The 24,667-nt window shown below is 43.2% G+C and overlaps 1 protein-coding gene across 8 annotated transcripts in view; it reads left to right on the top strand.

Annotated features, from left to right (window-relative positions):
• Positions 1-24,667, top strand: part of BTBD7 (BTB domain containing 7) — a 112,771-nt gene that overhangs the window by 36,235 nt on the left and 51,869 nt on the right. For 7 of the 8 annotated variants that reach the window (XM_030558863.1, XM_030558864.1, XM_030558859.1 and 4 more), the window contains 2 exons: positions 4,976-5,163; positions 10,031-11,110. In XM_030558863.1, coding sequence (XP_030414723.1) covers positions 5,082-5,163; positions 10,031-11,110 — 1,162 coding nt within the window. In that variant the 5' untranslated portion in view covers positions 4,976-5,081. Of the gene's footprint in view, positions 1-4,975; positions 5,164-10,030; positions 11,111-11,638; positions 12,767-24,667 lie in introns of those variants that run through there. The other variant, XM_030558867.1, reaches the window with a different exon arrangement.

Raw genomic sequence — 24,667 nt, forward strand, 5'->3', positions numbered from 1 at the left:
ACTAGAAAGAAGACTGCTAGTACTGTCCTCCACCTTTTTCCCCCCACTACACTCAGTCATGCCTTCTATGATTTAAAGGAATAAAATGTGTACTGTTTGCCAATGTTAGAATTAGTTATCTAACTTTGTACATTTTAATGCAACTTAAGGCTGGTTGAACAACAGAACAAAAGTTAATTGTGGAGTGGGGGAGGGTTTGTACTACTTTAACCTTTATACCGGTATAGTTAAAGCGATTCAAGTTTTATATGTGGATTAAACCCTTAGACTGTAAGCTCTCTAGGGCAGGGAACTATTTTTTTGCTTTCTATACAGTGCCTAGCACAATGGGTCCCTAAATCTCATTGGGTTCTGGGCTATTATAATAAAACATTTTGTAGACACCTTTCAACTTAGACATAAGTACATAATCCCCTCCATCCAATGCATCTGTGTTTTCATTGTGGGGGAGGATGTGCACCTTAGGCTGCTGATATTCAGCTGACAGGCTGTTGTTCCCTGTGGTGATAAAATGTTAACACTGCAAATTGAAAACAAATCTAAACAGATCTTCTTGAGAAGAGGAGGATTTAAATAAGCTTGTGCCTGTACATAGACAAAGCAGTAAAGAAACAATGCAAAAAGATAAGCAAAGTTGGATAGAAAGTAAGGCTAGTGAAGCTGAAGAAGCAGGGGAAAGAAACGATAAAAGAACAGTCTACACAATCCTGAAACAATTAACAGGATATGGATCAAAATTCAGAAGTATCCCAGTGAAAGAGAAACAATGAGAAATTTTGAAAACACAGGAGGAACAAGAAAATAGATAGATGGAACCCTTCAAAGAAGTGCTAAACCGACCAGAGCCAATTACAAGACTGGAATTCAGCAATGATAAACCACTAGACCTAGATATAGATGTATCTGAGGTGAAAATCAAAGAAGTGTAAAAAGCGCAGCAGAAGCTGAAAAATAAGAAGGCAACTGGTTTGGATGGCATTCATCCTGATATGCTTAAATATGGAGGCAAAGACATGGAATTAATCATCTGTTCGCTGTGCAACAAAATATGGACGGAGGAGAAGGGCCCTTGGTATCATAATCAAGTTACCAAATAAAGGTGATCTAAACAATTGTTCAAATTGTAGGGGAGTAACACTTCTGTCACAGGAAAAGTATTAGCAGCAGTCCTCCTGAACAGAATGAAAGGAAAGATGAATACCACACTACATGAAAGACAATCTGATTTAGACAAGGAAGATCATGCGCAGACGCTGTTTTCAGCTTGAGATGGATTATTGAGAACACAACTGAATTCTAAAGCAGTCTTGCCATCAATTTTGTGAACTTTCAAAAGGCATTCGATAGTGTAAACAAGGGATCTCAAACTCAAATCACCACAGGGCCACATGAACAATTTCCTGGTGCAAGTGCTGGAGGAACCAACTAGGGACAGAGCTCTTCTTGACCTGCTGCTTACAAACTGGGAAGAATTAGTAGGGGAAGCAAAAGTGGATGGGAACCTGAGAGGCAGCTATCATGAGATGGTCGAGTTCAGGATCCTGACACAAGGAAGAAAGAGCAGCAGAATACAGACCCTGGACTTCAGGAAAGCGGACTTTGACTCCCTCAGGGAACTGATGGGCAGGATCCCCTGGGAGAATAATATGAGAGGAAAAGGAGTCCAGGAGAGCTGACTGTATTTTAAAGAATCTTTATTGAGGGTGCAGGAACTAACCATCCCGATGTGTAGAAAGAATAGTAAATATGGCAGGCAACCAGCTTGGCTTAACAGTGAAATCCTTGCTAATCTTAAACAAAAAAAAGAAGCTTACAAGAAGAGGAAGACTGGACAAATGACCAGGGAGGAGTATAAAAATATTGCTCAGGCATGCAGGAGTGAAATCAGGAAGGCCAAATCGTACTTGGAGTTGCAGCTAGCAAGGAATGTTAAGAGTAACAAAAAGAGTTTCTTCAGGTATGTTAGCAACAAGAAGAAAGTCAAGGAAAATGTGGGCCCCTTACTGAATGAAGGAGGCAACCTAGTGACAGAGGATGTGGAAGAAGCTAATGCACTCAATGCTTTTTTTGCCTCTGTCTTCATGAACAAGGTCAGCTCCCAGACTACTGCACTGGGCAGCACAGCATGGGGAGGAGGTGGAGAAGGAAGTGGTTCAGGACTATTTAGAAAATCTGGACAAGCACAAGCCCATGGGGCCAGATGTGCTGCATCCGAGGGTGCTAAAGGAATTGGCGGATGTGATTGCAGATCCATTGCCATTATCTTTGAAAACTCATGGCGAACAGGGGAGGTCCCGGATGACTGGAAAAAGGCTAATATAGTGCTCATATTTAAAAAAAAAAAAAAAGAAAAAAAAGAAAAGGGGAAAAAAAAAGTGGGAGGGGGAGGAGGAGGAGGATCTGGGGAACTACAGGCCAGTCAGCCTCATCTCAGTCCTGGAAAAATCATGGAGCAGGTCCTCAAGGAATCAATTCTGATGCACTTAGAGGAGAGGAAGGTGATCAGGAAGAGTCAGCATGGATTCACCAAGGGCAAGTCATGTTTGGACTAACTTAATTGCCTTCTATGAGAAGATAACTGGCTCTGTGGATGAGGGGAAAGCAGTGGATGTGTTTTTTATTCCTTGAATTTAGCAAAGCTTTTGATATGGTCTCCCACAGTATTCTTGCCAGCAAGTTAAAGACGTATGGCCTGGATGAATGGACAATAAGGTGGATAGAAAACTGGTTAGATCATCAGGCTCAACGGGTAGTGATCAATGGCTCCATGTCTAGTTGGCAGCCGGTATCAAGCGGAGTGCCCCAAGGGTTGGTCCTGGGGCCGGTTTTGTTCAATATCTTCATTAATGATCTGGAGGATGGTGTGGACTGCACCCTCACAAGTTTGCAGATGACACTAAATTGGGGGGAGTGGTAGATACGCTTGAGGGTAGGGATAGGATACAGAGTGACCTAGACAAATTAGAGGATTGGGCCAAAAGAAATCTGATGAGATTCAACAAGGACAAGTTGCAGAGTCTTGCACTTAGGACGGAAGAATCCCATGCACTGCTACAGACTAGGGCCCGAATGGATAGGCAGCAATTCTGCAGAAAAGGACCTAGAGGTTACAGTGAACAAGAAGCTGGATATGAGTTGACAGTGTGCCTTTGTTGCCAAGAAAAATAACGGTATTTTGGACTGTATAAGTAGGGGCATTGCCAGCAGATTGAGGAACGTGATGATTCCCCTCTATTTGACATTGGTGAGGCCTCATCTGGGGTACTGTGTCCAGTTTTGGGCCCCTCTCTACAAGAAGGATGTGGGAAAAATTGGAAAGAGTCCAGCAGAGGGCAACAAAAATGATTAGGGGGCTGGAGCACATGACTTATGAGGAGAGGCTGAGGGAACTTGAATTGTTCAGTCTGCAGAAGAGAAGACTGTGGGGGGGGGATTTGATAGCTGCTTTCAACTACATGAAAGGGGGTTCCAAAGAGGAGGGATCTAGACTGTTCTCAGTGGTACCAGATGACAGAACAAGGAGTAATGGTTTCAAGTTGCAGTGGGGAAAGTTTAGGTTGGATATTAGGAAAAACTTTTTCACTAGGAGGGTGGTGAAGCACTGGAATGGGTTACTTAGGGAGGTGGTGGAATCTCCTTCCTTGGAGGTTTTTAAGGTCAGGCTTGACAAAGCTCTGGCTGAGATGATTTAGTTGGGGATTGTTCCTGCTTTGAGCAGGGGATTGGTCTAGATGACCACCTGAGGTGCCTTCCAACCCTAATATGCTGTGATTCTATAAGGACTAGTACATTGGCCCAAGGGCCGCATGACTGACAACTTTATGTATAAAGATACAAAAGCTCCCTCCCCTTCTACCTCCGACCCTGCCCCCACTGCACCCCTTCCACAAGGCCACTGCTCCGCCTCTTCCCACCCCTTCCTCGACCCCATTCCAACCCCTTCCCCAAATCCCCACCTCAACTCTGCCCCTTCCCTGCCCCTATTCCAACCCCTTTCCCAAATCCCCTCGTCTGCCCTGCCTCTTCTCCGCCTCCTCCCCTGAGCGCACGTCTCCCCGCTCCCTTGTGGAAAGTGCTAAGCGCCACCAAATGCCTGGAGGTAGGCAGAAGAGCGGGGATGCGGCACACTGGGGGGAATGGGGGGGCAGTGAGTGAGGGGAGCTTGGCGAGAGCAGGAAATAACTCCAGAAGTGGGGGAAGAGCTTGGAGGGCTACAGCAAATAACTCCATGGGCTGTGTTTGAGACCCCTGGTGTAAACAGAAAAACCATGTGGAGAATTGTGAAACAATATGGACAAAATTAATTAACATTACGAAGGCATTCTATACCAACTCAAAATTCTGCATTAAAATGGAAAATGGATTGAGAGAGCTATTCAGCAACAAGACAGGTCTCAGGCAAGGGTGTGTTCTGTCTCTTCTTTTGTTTATGCTAGTCATTGACTGTGGATAAGAACAATGTGACAGTGATATATGGTTATACTGGTTTTAAATCCTGCTGTGGATGCATTTATAATGGTATAAAGGTGCATTCTACCAGGATAGTTTATTCTGCTTTCCCAACCAGAATAAGCTGTACCTGGTATAATCAGTTTTATACAGTTAAACTGTATCTACATTAAAGGGAATTCTTGTAATTTTAACTTTACTGATCTATAAAGCTTTGCTGCTTTAATTTATAGGTAGGCCCATAATTCGAAACTTACTGGCTAAAAGTTCATGATTGATGCAGCTTTCCTGTTACTTAGTAATTTTAACATGCAGCTGCATTATTATGAATAATTTGGAAGAAAAATATTCTTTGATTGTCATCCATAGGATGGTCACTTTTTTAAAGTTATTTTTGTCTTGAAAATTGTACTAGAGGATGTCTGATTAGGAACATGTATGAAATTGAAAAGGCTCATTTATTTTAGAATGCCTATTGAGAACAATTAATAAAACAATCATTTGCTATTCTTTGTTTTTTCTTTAGAAATGGAGGAACATAGTCTGCTGGATCTGGGATTGAAGGTTTATAATGGATTATGGGATAATACATTGAAGAGCCAGCAGACGGCATGCCTGAGTGACTGAAGAAGATGGGTGCTAATGCATCTAACTACCCTCATTCGTGTTCCCCAAGGGTAGGGGGAAATTCGCAGGCACAACAGACATTCATAGGTAACATTCAATTCTCCTGCCATTTTTGACGTTTACTGTATTATATGTGCAGTGGGCTTGGATTGCTTGCAGTACTGGTAATGGGATGCAGAGCCTTTTATGTTCTATTTCACCTGTTTGAATCCACTCAAGCTCAGTAGTGCATGAAATTTGGTACTTTTTAATAACTATTTGGCCTATGTGCAAAATGAGTTGATGTTCCCAGTTCCTAATGGACAGATGTCCATGTGATAAAAACCACCATCACAGTTGGCTCTCTGGACAGTCTTAACCATACATGACAACTGTCCTTGCTTACAAGGGACAGATGGTACCTGTTAAACAATACATGTACCATTTTTCCACTTTGTTTCCCCCAGAAAGCTCTGTGCGTCATATTTTAATAAAATTAAAATGTTTCTATTTTTATTCCCCCTCCCCCGTTGTCCTCTTTCCTGAATTGTTGACAATGTCTACAAAGGGATTGAATCACTTTCTCCCCCATAGAGGTGATCACTCCAGTACATGGTTCAGGCACAACCAGGGAAACTCTATCCTCCTGTCCCTACTCCATTTTTCTTCTGATAAACAGAGGCGTTTATTTTCCAGCAGCTCTAAAATCATTTAAACAGAAATTTGTGCATTTTAGGAGCTCTGAAACCAAAGCTGTTTGGAGGTGTGTGTGTTTGTTTCACAGTGGGGTCCCCTAAACACTACTAGAATACAAATAGTTAAAAAGTTGACTGGTTTCACTGATGGCATCTTTTTTTAAAAAAAAAAAGCTTATTCAGAAATCTGACAGCCTGAAGATTGGTCTTGTTATGGTAAATAGCATAAATGTCCTTATGCTACCACTTATTTTCTTGGATTACCCATTGTTGACATTTAAAAACCTAATTTGCAATGTAAGCACATAGTTATATAAGATGTGAAACTCCTTTTTTTGAGTGCTTTTACTTGTGATGTGGAATCAGTAGCTAACCAATGATCATGCTGCAATATTATTCCTATATTTAATCATCACTGAAAGTGCAGATACGTCCTAAGCAGAGAATCATCTGCTATCTGCGAATCCTTTTGAATATGTACCTTTTAATCCACCAGAAGTTACTGAAAATTGAGTAGATGCAATCTTCATTACATACTGCTTTACTCCAAAGTAGACTCTTCATTTTGTGTGTTTATTTACTTCAGGATGCCAAGAAAACTGTTGTTGTAAATATCACCTGAATGCCTGGGACATTACTTCCTGCAAGACTTTAAAAATTTAAGTGTTCCACTTTATATCCCATTAATTTCGGATTAACTAGTAGTAGTGATAAACAAATTGAGCTATCTTCCTTTACAATCCCAAGTGCAAGTGTTTCCATCATAGCAAGAATAACACTCACAAGATTGATATCTCCATCTACCTGAATGCTGCAACCCTAATCCCCCACCCCCTCCAGAAAACTGACCCTGAAATCAGTCAACCCAGCCAACCAGACCATACCCCAAGCAGTTTTACCCTGAAAAGGAGACATGCCAGAGATTCCATGGAGTTAACTAGGAACTTGACTATTGCTATTAATTATATGTGGAAGATGCAGTGATGGGCTGCAATATAAAACCCAAAGATAGATACTACCATTTGTCACCTCTAAATTACAGCTACCCACAATTTATCCAATGAGAATTAAGGTTGAGATTTTCAAAGAAGCTTAGGGAAATAGGGCATCAAATCCCAGTGCAAATCAATGGAAGTTAAGTACCCGGTCCTCTTGTGGTTGCTTTAAAAATCCCAGCCTAAAACCCTACAATACCATGATTATGTATAAGGATTATCAAGGCCTTTCCCCTGATATCTTTCCCTACCCTCTTTTTCCCCTTTTGTCTCCTTGACTTTTTGTTGTCTTGTTTCTTCTTTCTTCTTTTGGTTCCATGACTGAGCACAATATCTGTTTTCCTCTAACAGAATAAGACTCTGTTACTGAGCCTTTCAGCAGTTGATCGAATAACTAGTGTTTGTTCTTAGAAATTAGCACTTTTCTAGTCCTATGACTATGTATGGAACATGTTTTCTATCCATGAGACTTATTTACTTTCTAAAAATAAAACTAGATATATGAAAACAAGGTCATAAGGTGGTTTTGTACACACTATCTTTTTTACTTCTGGGGAATCTAGGTTCAAATCATGTTATCTTAGTCTCTATTTATTCCCCATTAAAACTTGATACCAATGTCATAGTATAGGTATAGTGCGAGTGCTAGATTGAGAAAACTAATCGGTAAAGCAGTTGGAGTATTTTTATGGTGCCTGCCCTGTGTTGCTAGTCACTTTCTTCCAAGAACACTAGTCGCTTGCAGTTCATAAAGAGAGAGTACATAAAATAGAAAGTAAACCCTTTTTTTCCCCACTGCTGTGAGAATACTTTTGTTCTACTAAAGGATTAAACATAACATTTTCATCTTTGTTGCTGCTTTGCTTTTAAAACTCAGAATAAGGCTTTCATACCACTTGCCGTGGTGAGATGCCTATTTAAGATTTTATTTTTAAATACAGTTCTACAATTCCATTCTGAAAAAGTATAGGCATGCAGAGGACTGGATAAATCCCATTATTATTCATTGTCACTTGGCCAAGTAGTTTCTTTGGGCAGTTATCTGTTTTCTGAAATGTTTATTTGCTCAAAGATGAGTATGAACTGAGGATCATGAAGCAATTGTCATTTTAAAATTCACAGCATGTAACAACTCAGTGTCTCAAAGGGGAAAAATAAATTCTTTAATTTTCTTTTCCCACTGTTGGACTTAGAAGAAAATTAAATCAGCATATGGAGACATTAATTGAAAATAGTGTTTTGCTGAGCTGTTAAATTACAACAGTGACCCATCTATATCTTCAGGCTTTCTCATTTTTTCCCTCTGGCTCAAATCTGGGTTGACATACAGTTATTAAAATAATAGTGTACTATTAGTCTCTCAGAATAGATAGGAGAATACATGATTGTGCATAATACTGTAGTATTAATTACAGTTAGGGCCTGTTTCTCGTACATGGTATCTAGTACATGCTAAATTGCACCATGTTTTGATTTTCAGAGGTGATTCAGGTGCAAGTAAAAAGAGGGGATCAGAGTTCTGCAGTCCTGGTCTGCAATTTTTTTTTTCTTAAGAGCTTTTTGTAATCTTCTTATTATTTTGGAGCCTGAGGATCACAGAACCATCAAATTCAACTTAAGCACTTTTAATTCTTCTGCAAGTCTGATATTCTTGCACTTCAACATAGTGTATTTTATGGAATTATAATTATTTTACATAGTGCCAAAAGTGTGGATGGCAATTAATAAGAGTAGACTCCTGCTCCAAGATTTCTGTCTAATATAAAGATCGCACAAATAAAGATGTTTCAGTGGAGAGATCAGTGAACAATAAAACATGGGGAGAAAGGATGTTTGTTTTTTGGAATTGTGAAGTAGGATCTTTTGGGTTGCAATCCTTTGAGCTGTCCGTAGCTTTTCATTTAAATCTTCAGATAATTTTACTTGTTACTCATACTGTAAACTTGAGGCATTCCCTGTTCTGGTAGAATTTAAATGAAGCTGGGTACAGTGGGAGAGACACTTCCTTCATCCACAAACTGTCCTGTGTTGCAGAACCAGTAAAGCAAATACTGTAAAACGGATGATGAGGTTTTAACTGCCTTTGCATAACAGGTTTACAGTGGAATTACACAGCCATCTGCATTGATGACAGAGTCGCAACAATTTACAGAACAATTCTTTGTTCCCACAGTCCGCCAGGTTCTAAAAAGTGGTTTCAGCTGAGTTTGTGCTTTTCACAGTTCACAAGGCTTAATCTGAAATGCTGCAACATTAGCTATATAAGTAACACTGTGTTTTCACAGGCTAATTTCATCATAATGTTGTAACATGAGTGTATCACTCAATCCTACTTAAAATAATGATGCTCTCTTAGAAAAGTGTACAATAAAGTATATGTGTTATAATGGCCACGATAAAACTTTTAGTTTATATAGGGCACAGAGGATTAAGTTAGTTGAGAATAGAGGTGGTGTAGTGACTCTGCAGACTGAAGAAGATAGAACAACACTATGTAATATCAATAGTACACATGTAAAATACTTTATTAAAATATATTTGAAAATACTATTCTAAATAAGCATTGTTACCATAATAATTTTGGAATTTTTTTTTGTAATTGCTAGATTATATCTGCTGCTTTTCTAAAGTAGATGCATGTATTTCCCCATGTAAGGTTTTTTTGGTTCAGGTGAAATCTTTTCTCCACCTGTCATATGGCAACTGGAAAAAATAAGACTTCTGTTGGTGTGTTTTTTTGCAATGTCTGCAATAGTATATTTAGAGATTGGGGTTTATAAGTAAAATGAGGTCAATGCATGGGTTGTAACAAAGTTTAAAAAATTTGTTATATCAAAGAAAAATCTGCAAAAAGCTGATCATGCCTTTTTCAGTAGCTACAATTTGGAAATGCAGGCAAAACATATGTTTTAAATTAAAATGGATTCTCACAATGTAGTGGGTTTGAGTGGGGTCAGAAAACCATATTGTATTTGTGAACGTTAGAATTAAATTATACAAATTTATTATCTATTCTGGAAAAGTGGATAATTGTATTACTCCTTTGCCTCTGGTTAACAAATAGTACTAAAGGCTATTGCTCTGAGATGAATAAATGAACCTGCAGTGATGCACTTGCAAATCTGACTAGTGCCTATTTAAAGAACTTGATGTGAAGACAAGGGAAGATTATGTAATTTGTGATGACATTTGCTAATCTTTATCTAACCAAAGATACCAGTGGTTCAACATTAAATTTTTTCTTCAAATGTTTTTAATCCCATTAAATTTTCCTTTCATCTTCAGGAACATCATCCTACTCTCATCAAGGTTATGGCTGTGAATCAAAACTGTATAGCCTTGACCATGGCCATGAGAAACCTCAAGACAAGAAAAAGAAAAGCTCTGGCCTTGCCACCCTCAAAAAGAAATTTATTAAGCGTCGGAAATCTAGCCGGTCTGCTGATCATGCCAAGCAGATGCGAGAGCTCCTCTCAGGCTGGGATGTTAGAGATGTCAATGCATTAGTAGAGGAATATGAGGGAACTTCAGCCTTAAAGGAGCTTTCTCTACAAGCAAGTTTGGCAAGACCAGAAGCCAGGACACTACAGAAAGACATGGCTGATTTGTACGAGTACAAATATTGTACTGATGTAGACTTAATATTTCAAGAAACTTGCTTCCCTGTGCATCGTGCGATATTAGCAGCAAGGTGTCCATTTTTTAAGACACTGCTTTCTTCCTCACCAGAATATGGAGCAGAGATAATAATGGATATCAACACAGCTGGCATAGACATGCCTATGTTTTCTGCTTTGTTACACTACCTTTATACAGGAGAGTTTGGAATGGAAGATTCGAGATTCCAAAATGTTGATATCCTTGTGCAGCTTAGTGAAGAATTTGGAACACCAAATTCCTTAGATGTTGATATGCGTGGGCTGTTTGATTATATGTGTTACTATGATGTGGTTCTTAGTTTTTCATCCAACTCTGAACTGGTAGAATCATTTGGTGGAAGTCCAAACTGTTTAGATGAAGAGCTTAAAGCTCACAAAGCTATTATTTCATCACGGTCGCCATTTTTTCGACACCTACTGCAAAGGAGGATACGAACTGGTGAAGAAATCACAGACCGAACGCTGCGGACTCCAACTAGAATTATACTGGATGAATCTATCATACCAAAAAAATATGCTAAGGTCATTTTAAACTGTATGTATACAGATGTGGTAGACCTCTCAGTTTTGCACTGCAGCCCCTCGGTGGGGAGTCTAAGCGAAGTTCAGGCTCTTGTAGCAGGAAAACTAAACATGACTAGGGCTGAAGAAGCTATGGAGCTTTATCACATAGCACTGTTTTTGGAGTTTAACATGCTTGCACAAGGTATGTAATGTTATGTTCATTTTAGCTCCTCAGATTGAATAACGGTTAAATTGCTTCTTCTTTTTAGTTTTTGAAAACGTTTACCAGTCATACTTGGGTTTTATTATGCCATTAGATACTAGCTCTTATTTATCACATTTCATCAATAGATTTCAAAGCTCTTTACAAAGTAAGTATCATTGTTCTCATTTTATGTATGGAGAAACCAAGGCACAAGAACTTGAATGGCTTGCCTGAATGTCACCCAGCAGTGGCAAAGCCAAGAATAGAACCCATGTCTCCCAAGTCCCATCCAGTGCTCTAGCCACTAGACCACACTGTCTCATAACATAACCACTTATTAATATAAGTTCTAATCTACTTCTGAGTCAGGGTGTGCTTATATGAGTTGATCTTTGGGAAATGACACCTGAAAAACAGGGCCCTTTACTGTGTCTCAACTAGAACACCCAAAAAGTGGGGCACCTAAAATCACTAGTCACTTTTGAAAATCTTTAATTAAACTGTGTTTAATGTTTTCACTTCAAGGGAGGGAGCATGGTTCAGTGGATGGAGGACTTGAGCTGCGTTGGTACTGAGCTGTTGGGTGATCTTGCGCAAATCACTTCATCTTTCTGTGCCTGTTTACGTACTCATCTGTAAATTTGGGATAAATTCACTTATTCCTTTTTAAAAACCTTTAAACTCTGGGTGAAAAGCATGATATAAGATCCTAAGTATTTTTTTAAGTTTCACTGTTAGCATAGACTTACTTGTGAAAATGTATTGCATTTAAACATCTTTGAAAAAGAATGAAGGCAGATATCCATTTGTGGGTGTAAATGACAGAAGGGAACATTGGTGAGCTTTTTTTTTTAAGCCTCATCTTGAGACAAGGAAATATTCTGAGTTTCATAATGGGATGCAAGTTGTTAAGAAGATGTATAAATTTGAATGGTTGGCTATATAGATTATGCAAAATAGATTACATGTTTTCTGCGGATTACTGGGGAAGTTCAGAGCAATAGAAGGCTTTTAAATTAGTAAAGATGTATTAATCATTAAAAAGATATTTAAACAATTTTTCAACTTTCAAACAAGTTTTCAAATAAAAATTCAAAGGAGAAAAGTTGATGGCTAGTGCCTCAAGGTTAGATTTATGAGAAATATATCACTGAATACAAAGAAGAAGAATGAAATAAAGCAAAATGTATGGAAACAAATATTGGGCATCGTGGATGACAGGAATAAAAAGTTGGATTAGCAGCATAATTTTTTCTGGGTTTAAAAAAATCCTTTCACTATTGACAAGTAGGGCACTTCCTAGCAAATGGAGTGTTTGGGTAGGGAGTAATCAATTTATGCATAATTCAGGCTTTCATTTTATGTTGTTGGTCCTTATGCTTCTGAAGATGATGATTCAAACACGAACCAGTGCAGAGCTGTCTTCCTGAGTATGCAGACAGCTCCAGCACCTGCAGACTCTGGTGACGTCAGGTGTTGGCCCTTACCACCTGTTGTTTGAATTTAATATGCTGCCATGTCATGTGTTTTGGGACTTGTACCCTTGAAGTATCTGGTATTGACCGCTGTCAGAGGCAGGATTCTAGACCAGTAGACCATTTGTCTGATCTAGTATTGCAATTTCTAGGCTCTTATCTGTGACACCATATAATGTTGCAATGAATTTGAACAGAAGATGAAGTATATGGCAGGCCAAGTATATAGGTAGCTTGGATCCACTGGATAATCACTGCATGGAGCAGCAACTGCAGTGCTTCTAATCTCCCTGTCTGAGAGAGAAAAGATCATCTCTATCCTTTCAGGCCACCATTGCTTAGAGCTCCTCTTGAGAACCTTTTTTTTCTTTTTTTTTTTTCCTCCTTTTTCATGGAGGCCCTTTCCTACCCAGCCTGATGTTGGACAGGCATTGTGTAGGTATAACTGAGGGCATAATTTGTACTGTGGCATCTTTATTACTGACAATGCGTAAAATAGAGAACATAGCATGACATTCAGAACTCAGTTTTTCTCCAGTGTTGACAGTTGTAGGGGGAAAAAACTTAATTTTACTTGTAAACTGGCAGATTTGTAATGGAATATATTGAGACTATATAGTGACATACAGCACCGTTATGCCATTTTTTAAACAGTCACTTTTCAAAGTCGATCTGCACTTTAAATATTTTCTAATTGTAACAAGAAACTTGGCTAGTTTAGGAAACTTACAGAATATAGATTATTTAACAGACACTGCGAGAATCTTTCTATTCTGCAGTGTGGGTACTAAGGAAATAGACGAAATTACTGGAGGAAGATCATGTTTTATATGGGCTACTGTAAAATGATATTGAACTGTGGAAGACAGAAATGTGGGACGTTGACTTATTTAAGTAGTTTGTGTCCTTCCCTAGAGGACTATGTCAGGAATACATTTTGCAGGTAATAGTCTTGAAGACCGTGAAACAGTCCTTGATGCTGACATAAGAACTATTGAAAGATGAAGGATGCATATTTCTCAAAGAATGCTACTACAGAGTTTTCTTTCCTGTAATATTCCTAGAAATATGTCTGAACTGTGAAATGTAGAATGGACTGTAATGAAACATTTTTCTGGACCCTCTACAGTGGAAGAATGTGAAATGTGTGTTTGGCACTAAGAAATGTCATTGCTTCCACTCTGAAGGTGTCAGAGTACATGGAAAACCTTCTGTATTCTCTCCTGGCTTGTCAGTTTAGTAACTACATAGAAAGTTGGTTAGTCTGTTGTGTTTTGTATAAGAATTTTGTCAGTGTCCAAATGAGAATCTCCATGATGATAAGAAGGTACCAGAGCAATATATGCCCATCTTGTAAGCAAAGCAAAATAATAATAATAATGAAATTGGAAACTAAAGAGGTATGTTTCAAGTCATGATGAGAGAGCTTTAGTGCCACCCTCCTTTGAGGTCTCTTTGGGTTTCAAAATTTTGATGGTGGGATTTGCAGATCAATAATTGTGTTTGTATTGCTGTTTTATATTACCGTTATGGATTAACTTGACAAATAACATAAAACACATTTTAAGGAAATGAAACTGCAGGTTTTAGTTCAAAAGTAAAGAGTGACAAAATATACAACTGTGGCTAATCAAACAGTAGGTATTAATTTATTTGTAAGTAATAACAAATGTTACTCCAGTTTTTAGATTGCATTTGGTATATGAATTGAAAGCAAATAGTGAAAACAAGTGGTTCTTTGAGTGTTTTTGCTCATGTCAATTCCATTCTAGGTGTATGTGTGCCCCTATGCACAGTTGTTGGAGACTTTTGCCTTAGCATTATCTGTAGGGCTGGCTTGGCGCCCTCTGGAGTGGCGCTGTCATGCGGCAGTATAACAGGTGTCACCGACCCTATACCCTCTCAGTTCCTTCTTACCGGCCTTGACGGTTGGAGTGCCTGGTCTTGCTTAGCAAGAGCATTAGCGATTCTTCACTGTTCAGATCGTTCTCCTTTGTTATTTAGTCAGTGATTAGTTAGCTGTTAAGTGTTTTAAGTGTTTAGTAATTAGAGTCCCAGATGGGACTTTGTCCTGCAGCAGTGTATGCCCCACTCCCCAGGTTTTAAGCCACGTTCTGAGTGCAGCTGGCTGATGCCCATCAGTGACCCTCACAACAGTTGTCTGAAGTGCCTGAGAAAGTCCCATCAAAAAGACACATGCTGGATCTGCAAAAATTTTCATCCCCGAACTGAAAAAGAGCAGGACATTCGATTTACAGGCTCTCTTCGTGGAGGCTGCTCTGTGCCCGGCATCAGACCCTTGCATTCGGATTCCACGCCCGCTACTTCAGTGTTGGCATGCAGTGCACTGCTAGCCCCGGGTTCCGCCTGGCACCATTCCCTTCTAAAGTACTGAAGACACGATCTAAGTCATCTGGTCTGCAGGCACCACAAAAGGGAACTTCGGGTAAAGGACCTGAGCTAGGCCTCGTGCCTGCAACAGAAACTTTTGTGAGTACCTGTGTGGTTGGACCCCCAAGCCCAGCCAGGGACCCACTTCCGACTCCGTGGAGCGCTGGAAGGTCCTGGCCTATCGCAGGGCCATCTGTGCCTGAGGTGGGCCCAGCAGCCAAAAAACAGTTAGGCCGACTGACACCACCAGATGCCTGGCCACATGGCGGATCCTATCAAGACACCAGCTCAGATGACCAAAGTGGTGATGGGACTGCCCCAAAGGCAATGGAATGCCCCCGGACCACAGGCATTGTTCCTGCTCGCCACGGCCATGTACCCCAGTACCACAACCCTGGTCTCCGGCCAGGAGGCCCAGATCTCTGATGCCTCAGTCTCTGCTTGCAAGACATGGGACTCCAAAGTCACGATGCCAATCCCTGTATTCTCGGTACTGATAGTCCTCCCACCAGAGATCGCCAAAGTGCCATTGGCATCTCCCAGGTCACCTAGACGTCGGTCTCCTCAGCCACAAGACTGTTCCTGGTCCTGGCACTGGTCGTCGGTGCTCCAGTACCATTCTTTGGGCAGGAACTGACCCTCATCTTCCCTGTGCTGGTTGCTGACAAGAATCAGTCAGCCGACTCGGGCTTCCTCAACCCTGCCCTGGTCCCCAGAAGGACAGCGGTCTGGTCGGATGTGCAGTTTAGTCCTTCCCCTATACAAGGCGAATCATCTCCCAGCTGGGAGCCTGCTAAGGCGCCCATGGCATGGGGCATTGGTCTGCCCAGTGGCAATACTGGAACCCATGGGGTTGTGACAGATTGGATTACAGACACCTCCTTGGGAACTGCCAGCTAATGTGCCAACACTACTTTTGCCCTTGCCTTCCTGCCCTGGCAGCACAGGACTCCAGCACCATCTTGGAGCAGACTGGCATGTCTGGTTCAACAACATAGGCCCAGGGTCTGAACTGTGTGCCTCAAAGCTGCAGGCTTAACTGAAAGCAACTTACAGAAGTGTTTGTCTTTAATACTTAGATGCCCAACTCCCAATGGGGTCCAGACCCCAAATAAATCTGTTTTACCCTGTATAAAGCTTATACTGGGTAAACTCATAAATTGCCCACTCTCTATAACACTGATAGATATGACAGCTGTCCCGTTCCTCCTCTTCGCGGCCCCCTCTGATTAATATATACTCTGGGTTCATTAAGAAGTAAAAAAGTGATTTTATTAAATGCAGAAAGTAGGATTTAAGTAGTTCCAAGTAGTAATAGAGGAACAAAGTGAGTTACCAAGTAAAATAAAGTAGAACACGCAAATCTAAGCCTAATACAATAATAAAACTGAATACAGATAAAATTGCACTCTCAGATGTTTCAATAAGTTTCTTGAACAGACTGGATGCCTTTCTAGTCTGGGCACAATCTTTTCCCCTGGTACAGCCCTTGTTCCAGCTCAGGTGATAGCTAGGGGATTTCTCATGATGGCTGCCTCCTTGGTTGTGTTCCACCCACTTATATATCTTTTGCATAAGGCGAGAATCCTTTGTCCTTCTGGGTTCCCACGTCGCCTCCTCAGTGGAAAAACACCAGGTTAAAGATGGATTCCAGTTCAGGGGACAAGATCACATCACTGTAAGACTTCATTACCCACTTGCCAGCACACACGTATACAGGAAGACTTACGAGTAACCCAGAGCCATCTAGAGTCAATTGTCTTGGGTAGTGGGAGCCATCAAGATTCCACCATTAATGGCCCACACTTCACATAATTACAATAGGCCCTCAGAGTTATATTTCATATTTCTAGTTTCAGATACAAGAGTGATACATTTATACAAATAGGATGACCACACTCAGATTATAAGCTTTGTAATGATACCTTACAAGAGACCTTTTGCATGAAGCATATTCCAGTTACATTATATTCATACTCATCAGCATACTTTCATAAAATCATATAGAGTGCAACGTCACAGGGGGTGCCTGTAATGTTGGAATCGTACTCCCATGACTCCTCCCAGGTGGCACTAGACAAGCTACAGCCGGCATCGGAGCAAGGGGCGCAGTCTGAAGCGGTGACCCTGAGGGAGGCCCCAGCGACTGTGGAGCGGTCCCTGGCGCAGCAAAGGGACACTCCCCAGCCTCTGGTGATGCAGTCATCCTCATCGTCCAGAGATGAGGCTGTGGCGGGGCACTCACAAACTGGTAGCCCACCCAATGACTTCAGGGAGCACCAACCCCTCCTTAAAAGGATGGCAGCTAACCTGAACTTGGAGGTAGAGGAGAGAACTGAGAAGCCCAATGACCTCTTCAATGTCATTCCCTCCTCTGCCCCAGCCTGGGTCACATTGTCTGTTCTCCCAGGGGTCCTGAAGATCGCCATGCTGGTGTGGCAGACTCCATCTTGCATTCCACCCATATCCAAGGGATTTGAATACCTATACACCCACCCTCCTGCGGGGTCCTTGGTCTTGTCTGCCGTCAATGAAAGGGCCAGGCGAGTGGCACCCCCAAAAATAAAGATGCCAAGAGACTAGACTTATTTGGAAGAAAGATTTATTCCACAGTGAGCCTCCAATTTAGGGTGTCTAGCCATCAGACCCTATTTGGCAGGTACAATTTCAACCTGTGGGACTCCGTCGGCAAGTTCAAAGAGAGCCTCCCACAGGATCCAGGTGTAGGTGTTCACTACTCATAGATGAGGGCAAGGCAGTAGCCAGGGATGTCCTCCAGATGGGCTGGGATGCCACAGACTCTGCATCCAGGGTATTCACCTGTGTAATAGCCATGAGGCGTAGCTCCTGGTTACAGATCTCTGGACTGTCCCAGGAGATGCAATCCAGCCTCCAGGACCTCCCATTCAAGGGAACGGGGCTCTTCTCAGAGCTAAGTGGTGCTAGGCTGCATGGCCTTAAAGATTCCCAGGCTACCCTCTATTCCTTAGGCCTTAATATTCCTCAGCAGACCAGAAAGCCATTCCGCCCCCTCTGCCATCGTTGAGGTCTTGGGAGTACCCCTCGTTCCAGCTCCTACAAAAAGGAGGACAAAGATGGGAGTTTTAAGCGACGCCACCTGCCATCATCTCATCTACCTGTTCAGCCCTGTTCTTCCAAGGATCAAGGCAGCCATTTTGAAGGTGCGCCCAAGGACTACCCCCCAGTCATTGCATGGGATCTGCTCCCCGTCTTCCTCAACTGCCTCCGCCCTTTCTAGTTGGCTGGGTCCCTTATCACCTCTGACTGCTGGGTGCTCAACACAGTTTCATCAGGCTATACTCTGCAGTTTGTAGCTGACCAATCGTTCCATTCCCCTTCCCCATTCCTCTTAAGGGACCCTTCTCATGAACAACTCCTTGTTCAGGAGGTTGAAAACCTCATGAGCCTAGGGGTAGTGGAAGAGGTTCCACAAGACATGGAAGAAGAGGGTTTTACTCCCATTACTTTCTAATTCCGAAGACAAAAGGAGGCCTCAGACCTATCCTATACCTGCACCACCTCAAGAAGTCTCTTGAAGTTTCTTATGGTCTCCCTGGCCTCCGTCATTCCCTCTCGAGATCCAGGAGACTGGTATGCTACTCTACACCTAACGGACGCATACTTCCATATTTCCATATTCCTGGGGCACCAGCAGCTCCTCAGCTTCATGTTGGACCAGCACTATTTCTAGTTCACAGTGATGCCTTTTGGTCTCTCATTGACTGGAGAGTGTTCACAACATGTTTAGCACTAGCGGCCACTTACCTGCAACGTCGAGGAGTCGAGATCTACCCATACCTCGATTTACATTGATTGATAAGGGGCCGGTCCTTAGATCAGGTGTGGAGGCATCTCAGTCAGATCTGTTCCTCCTGCTGCGACCTGGGCCATCCCAGTGCTACTTAAGAATTCATTGGGGCAGTACTTGAGTCTCAGGGGGAAGGCTCTGGCTTGGTTCCAAGTCATGGTGGACATCATCTTGTCTCTGCCTGCCCAACCACTCACCATCGCCCACACGTTCCTGAGACTGGGTCACATGGCAGCATGCACTTGTGGTCAGGCATGCGTGGCTCTGCCTCAGGCACAGTATGGGCCGGGTGATCGGGGTTCCGGACAGCATACTGTCGTCCCTTACCCGATGGCGAGATCCTGCATTGGTGCTGGAAGAAATCCCTTTGGTGGCCGCAGTCTCTTTGGTGATTCTTGTCTCTGACTCTTCGGACCTGGGTTGGGAAGCCCACCTGGGTAATCTCAGTACTCAAGACCATTGATCCAGTCACGATCGGTCCCTGACATCAATGTCGGAGCTCAGGGCGGTTTGCCTAGCCTGCCAAGCCTTTCGGTCTCACGTGCAAGGTGATTCAGGTCCTAACAGACAACACAGCCACGATCTTCTATATCAACAAGCAGGGGGGATCCAGGTCGTCTGCCCTATGTCAGGAAGGGCCCTGGCTCTGGGATTTCTGGTTGCACCCATCTTGTGTCCACTCACCTCCCAGGGGCCAGGAACACTTAGGCGACTGCCTCAGCAGAACATTCTTGTCTTGCCACGAATGGTCCTTTCACTCGGAGGTGGTCAGTTCTATCTTCCACAGGTGGAGAACTCCCTAGGTGGACCTATTCGCATCCAGGCAGAACAGGAAATGCCATGTCTTCTGCTCGTTCCAGGGCAGGGACGGGATCTCTGTCTGATGCCTTCCTGCTCCAGTGGTCAGGGGCTCTGATGTATGCCTTCTCTGGTGCCATTGCTGCCCAGGGTCCTCGTGAAAGTCAAGCAGGCTAGGGTGAAGATCATCCTAATAGCATGGCATGGCCGAGCCAACAGTGGTTCAGCATGTTGCTGGACCTCTTGGTGGCGACCCCATTCCGGATGCTGCTCAGGGCAGATCTGTTCCAGAACCACGACAGTCTCCTTCACGTGAACCTGGTAGAGCTTCATCTGACGGCTTGGCTGCTGCATGGCTAAACAAACAAGAATGATGGTGCTTTTCAGAGGTCCAGGAGTCCTGTTGGGAAGTAGAAAGGCTTCCACCAGGGTCACCTGCTTGTCCAAATGGAAGCGATTCACCTACTGGATGGTGGATAAGGGAAGTTGTCCTGAGTGAACCCCGTTGCAGATCATTGTAGACTACCTCCTACACCTCAAGCTTCAGGGCTTGCTTGTCGCTCTCATCTATCAAAGTCTATCTAGTGGCCATCTCAGCCTTCCACCCACTACGCGAAGGCAGATTGGTTTTCTCTCAGGATATCACAGCCAGATTCCTCAAGGGCCTGGAGTGCCTCTACCTGCATGTCAGGGATCCTATTTCTCTGTGGGATTTGAATCTGGTGCTGTCACAGCTCACCTCTTCAAGCCTTTAGCTTCCTGCTCTCTCTTCTTCCTCCTCCTCTTCCTCCTCTCCTGGAAAGTCGCGTTCCTACTAGGCCTCTGAGTTTTGGGTGCTTACCTCGGAGCCGCATTAGATGGCCTTCTACAAGGACAAGGTTCAACTGAAATCATACCCGGCCTGCCTTCCTTATGGTGGTCTCTGTTTCATTCAAGCCAAGACATTTACTTACCGGTCTTTTCAAAGCCACATAAATTGGAAGAGGAGCGCAGGCTTCATGCCCTGGACGTCAGGAGGGCTCTGGCCTTCTACATTGAAAGGACCAAGCCATTCTGCAAGTCGATGCAATTATTTGTCGCTGTGGCCAACAGGATGAAAGGTCAACCTGTTTCCGCTCTGAGGATTTTCTCCTGAATCACTGCCTGCATTTGCTTTTGCTATGATCAAGTAAAGGTGCTTCCCCTGGCAATCGTCACCGCCCACTCTACCAGGGCACAGGCCTCTTCTGCCGCCTTTTTGGCCCTCGTGCCTATCCAGGACATCTGTAGGCTGCCACCTGATCGTCAGTCCATAGCTTCATGTCCCACTATGCACTTAGCATCGTCCCAGGCCTGATGGGTGGCTTTGGTAGATCAGTACTGCAAGCTGCCATGCGTTGAATTCTGAACCCACCTCCATAAATACTGCTTGTGAGTCACTAGAATGGAATCGACATGAGCAAGCACTCGAAAAAACGGTTACCTATCTTTTGTAACACATCTTCTTCAAGATGTGTTGCTCATGTCCATTCCATTACTTGCCCTCCTGACCCTCTCTCGGAGTTGTCTGAAGGAAGGAATTGAGAGGGCGTAGGGTCAGCAGAGTCTGATATACCGCCACATGAGGGCGCCACAGCCGGCCCTATGGATACTGCTAAGGAAAAGTCTTCAACTATGCATGTGGGCGTGCACTCAGCAAGAATGGAATTGACATGAGCAACACATTTCTAAAAACAACAGTTACAAAAGATAGGTAACTTTTTTTTTTTTCATTTTTCATGTCTGCTTCTAAGTGTAGAACCTCTCAACAGTTAAGTGTACACACACATTATATACTGGCAAAAGGATTAGCTCTCAAGAATATTGAGGGAATTAGAGACTGAGAATAAAGCACTTAGACACTGAATGAATGTGCTTTTTTCATTTGTAAATAAATCAGCCTGATTCCCAACAGATGAAAGTGAGGAATTTAAAGATGCTCAGTAAACACCACAAATGTATAAATCATACTCCTGGGGGAATTCTGTGCCACTGTGCGTGCACAGAATTTATGTCCACCGTAGATTTCTTTGCTTCCCCACAGAAAACTGACTTTCTGATGGGAAAGCAAAGGGATGCCACAAAAGCAGTCATGCACTGTTCTCCAGCAGTGCGGGTGCGTTGTTTTGGGCATCCAGGGCAGCCAGCCAAGAGGTAAATCACTAGGGGGAGAAGGGGCAGGGGACACCCCAGCCAGTGGCTCTACTGTATGCTAGGCTCAGCTGCTAGTTCCGGCTGGGCTGGGGAGGACAGGACTTCCTCTTCCCCTGTAAGGAGTGGCCAGGGCTGGGTCAGACTCACCCTCAGAAACCTCTCCAGCTGCAGGAAACTCTGCACCCCGCACCCCCCCCCCCCGCTCCACTTCCTGCCTCCATCACTCCTCAACCATTGGGAAGGGGGTCACTGTACAGGGAGTTGCTCCCCTATCTGACCAACCACCGTGCATCTAGACCTACCTCATAACCAAATTGTCCTGCCAAGCCTCACCCCCTGCACACAGAACCCCACCACCGAGGCCCCTGAACCCAAACCCACACCCCAACAAGCCTCACCCTCTGTATCTGGAGCCCCCACCCCACACCGAGCCCCACCTCCCTGCATCCAGACCACACCCCTGCAAACAGACTGCCCCCACTTGAACAAGCCCTACCCCACCTGGACTGCCCTGACTAGCCCCTTCATCCAGGTCCCCACCCCACTGATCCCCCACCAAGCGAGCATCCGGACACCCCCTCGCTGAGCCCTCCACACATAGATTCCCACTGATGAGCCCCCGCCTCCTTCACTTGGACACCCCTGCAGAATCCCATTTGCCTTTGCACCCGGAACCCCCCCCATGAGCCCCTATTTATCCAGATTCCCCCCACGCCAAAGCTGCCCGCACCCATATAGCCACACAGAACCTTATGATCCCACACCCAGATCTCCCCACACTAAGTCCCTCCACACATGGATCCTGCTGGGCTGAGCCTGCTTGCCTACATCTAGTGTGCTTGGCTGGGAGGGACAGAGCCCTGTGGTGTTTCTGGGATAGGTCTGGCCCTTGTACTCTGTCAGGTTCAGGTGCAGTCTCGCCACTGAATCAGTGTTCTGGGGGACAGGGGTAGGGGCTTGCAGGGTGATCTCCCACCTTTGTGCAGTTAGTGGCCTGTGCTCTCCACTACCATGCTGGAGCCTCCACATTTATTGACAAATAAAATTTGCAGAATTTTTAACTTTTTGGCACAGAAGTCCTTCAGGAGTAAAATCAGCTTTTAAATAGATTAAGCTGTCATATTCGGACATGACACTGAGTGCAAACGAACATTGAGAGAGAATTATAGTTTTTCATTTAGAGCCTGGGTCTCAAAGCAACAATTTATCTAACCAATCAGAATGTAATTAATTGAACTAGAATCCTTTTTATCTTGCATATTAGATACAGATTTCTGCCTAATGGGCTTGTGAGCAGTCAGCTTCCACTTTTTTCACTAATAGTTGCCTTCATTGGTGCGCTGCTATATAAAAGAATTCCTGCTATGTAGCAAATTCCACTCACTCATGAAGTGCTTTTGGTCTCCTTTTGCTGACTTTGATTTGCAAGTTTATGTCCATATGAGCATCAAGAAATTGGTGTATTGTCAGTGTATCCTGGATGTCTTCACAGGTATCTGGATATGCCAGATAAAATAGTTTTCTCAGGTCCTCTGCTAGTTCCGTTGTGGTCTCTGCTTTTGCCCTTTTCCTGGCCTTTAGCCGAACCCTTGCTAGTTCTGTTTGATTGCTGGCTGCAAACTGTATATCAGGAACTTCTACCAAGTCTGGATTGCTGTCTTTTCTGGGGATAAGTTACGCAACCCTATCAGAACTGATTCACTCAAGCTGGCTGCTAGAAAAACCCTATCTGTCCATCTTCTCAACCATTCATTTGTGGTATGATGTTAAATTAGATGAAATGAGTCTTCCAGGAAGTTTTTCCTTCAAACTGGGACAGTTTGATCACTCTCACCTATGCTTCTGGAGAATGGAGTGGGTAAAAAGTGCTGTACATATCCTATCTCACCCAAGTTCTCTGGCCCCATTCAAGCAGCTGAATCTTTTTGACATTACCTCTACAGGTGATTTTTTTTTCAGCTCCTTAAGTCCTTGCTGCAGCTCCTCCCTGTTAGCAAGTTCCAAATTGACCAAAGCTTTGAGTCTCGCTTGTTTCTGGAAAACCTCTTGGTTCATGCCTGTCAGGTTGCTGATCCTCTTTTCCAATCTGTTTTGCCCCAGCCTGGACTTGACATTTTTGAAGGTTGGCTTCAAAATCAGTACAAACACTTTTTATAGCTCAAACTATTTATTTTTTTCTATTTTTTCTGATACCAGTGTCCCACTGTCTGTGGCCTTAGAGGCTGGCTTCCCAGTGGAGACGTAGTGAGTCACACAGAGTCTGAGTATAGTCTAAGTGTAACTTGTTTTATTTACACATACTTGCAACAGAGGTGATCAAACAGCATGCAGGCAATCTCTTCTTTGGTAATCTGAGCCCAGTTCCTAATAGCTACTCTGCCTTGAGAACTGATTCTCATTAGAGACCAAGGCAGAGAGCAAACTTTCTACTGTTGTTCATACAACACACTCTCCAAGAACCACTGCCTCTACACATTATCTTGCATAATCAAAAGTAACAATACAGTGTCTTTCCAAGACAGACCATTTGCTTGCATGCTAATAGAATAAAAAAAGTAGAAGACTGTGTGTAACAGGGCCACCTGATGATACCTGCAATATTCTTCACACAACTCCAAACACCATGCAGAGTAGCCAGCTGCTAAGTTGTGTGATAAGATCAAGACAAGGCCCCATATCAGTTTTGTTAATCTTCTTCATTAATGGAGATGTAAACATTTGAAATTCTATTACTAGCTTTTACTAAACCTTCAATCCAAATAACTAAACTTTAGATAGCTGCCAGACATCTACTATGAATCAAATAGTACCTTTCAGATTAACTGAATATTCAATTAAGATTGAAACTATTGATTTTATTTCGTAACTAAAAATTACATTTGCTCTTGA

This window comes from Gopherus evgoodei, chromosome 4, assembly GCF_007399415.2.
Source record: "Gopherus evgoodei ecotype Sinaloan lineage chromosome 4, rGopEvg1_v1.p, whole genome shotgun sequence".
Lineage (NCBI taxonomy): Eukaryota > Metazoa > Chordata > Testudines > Testudinidae > Gopherus > Gopherus evgoodei.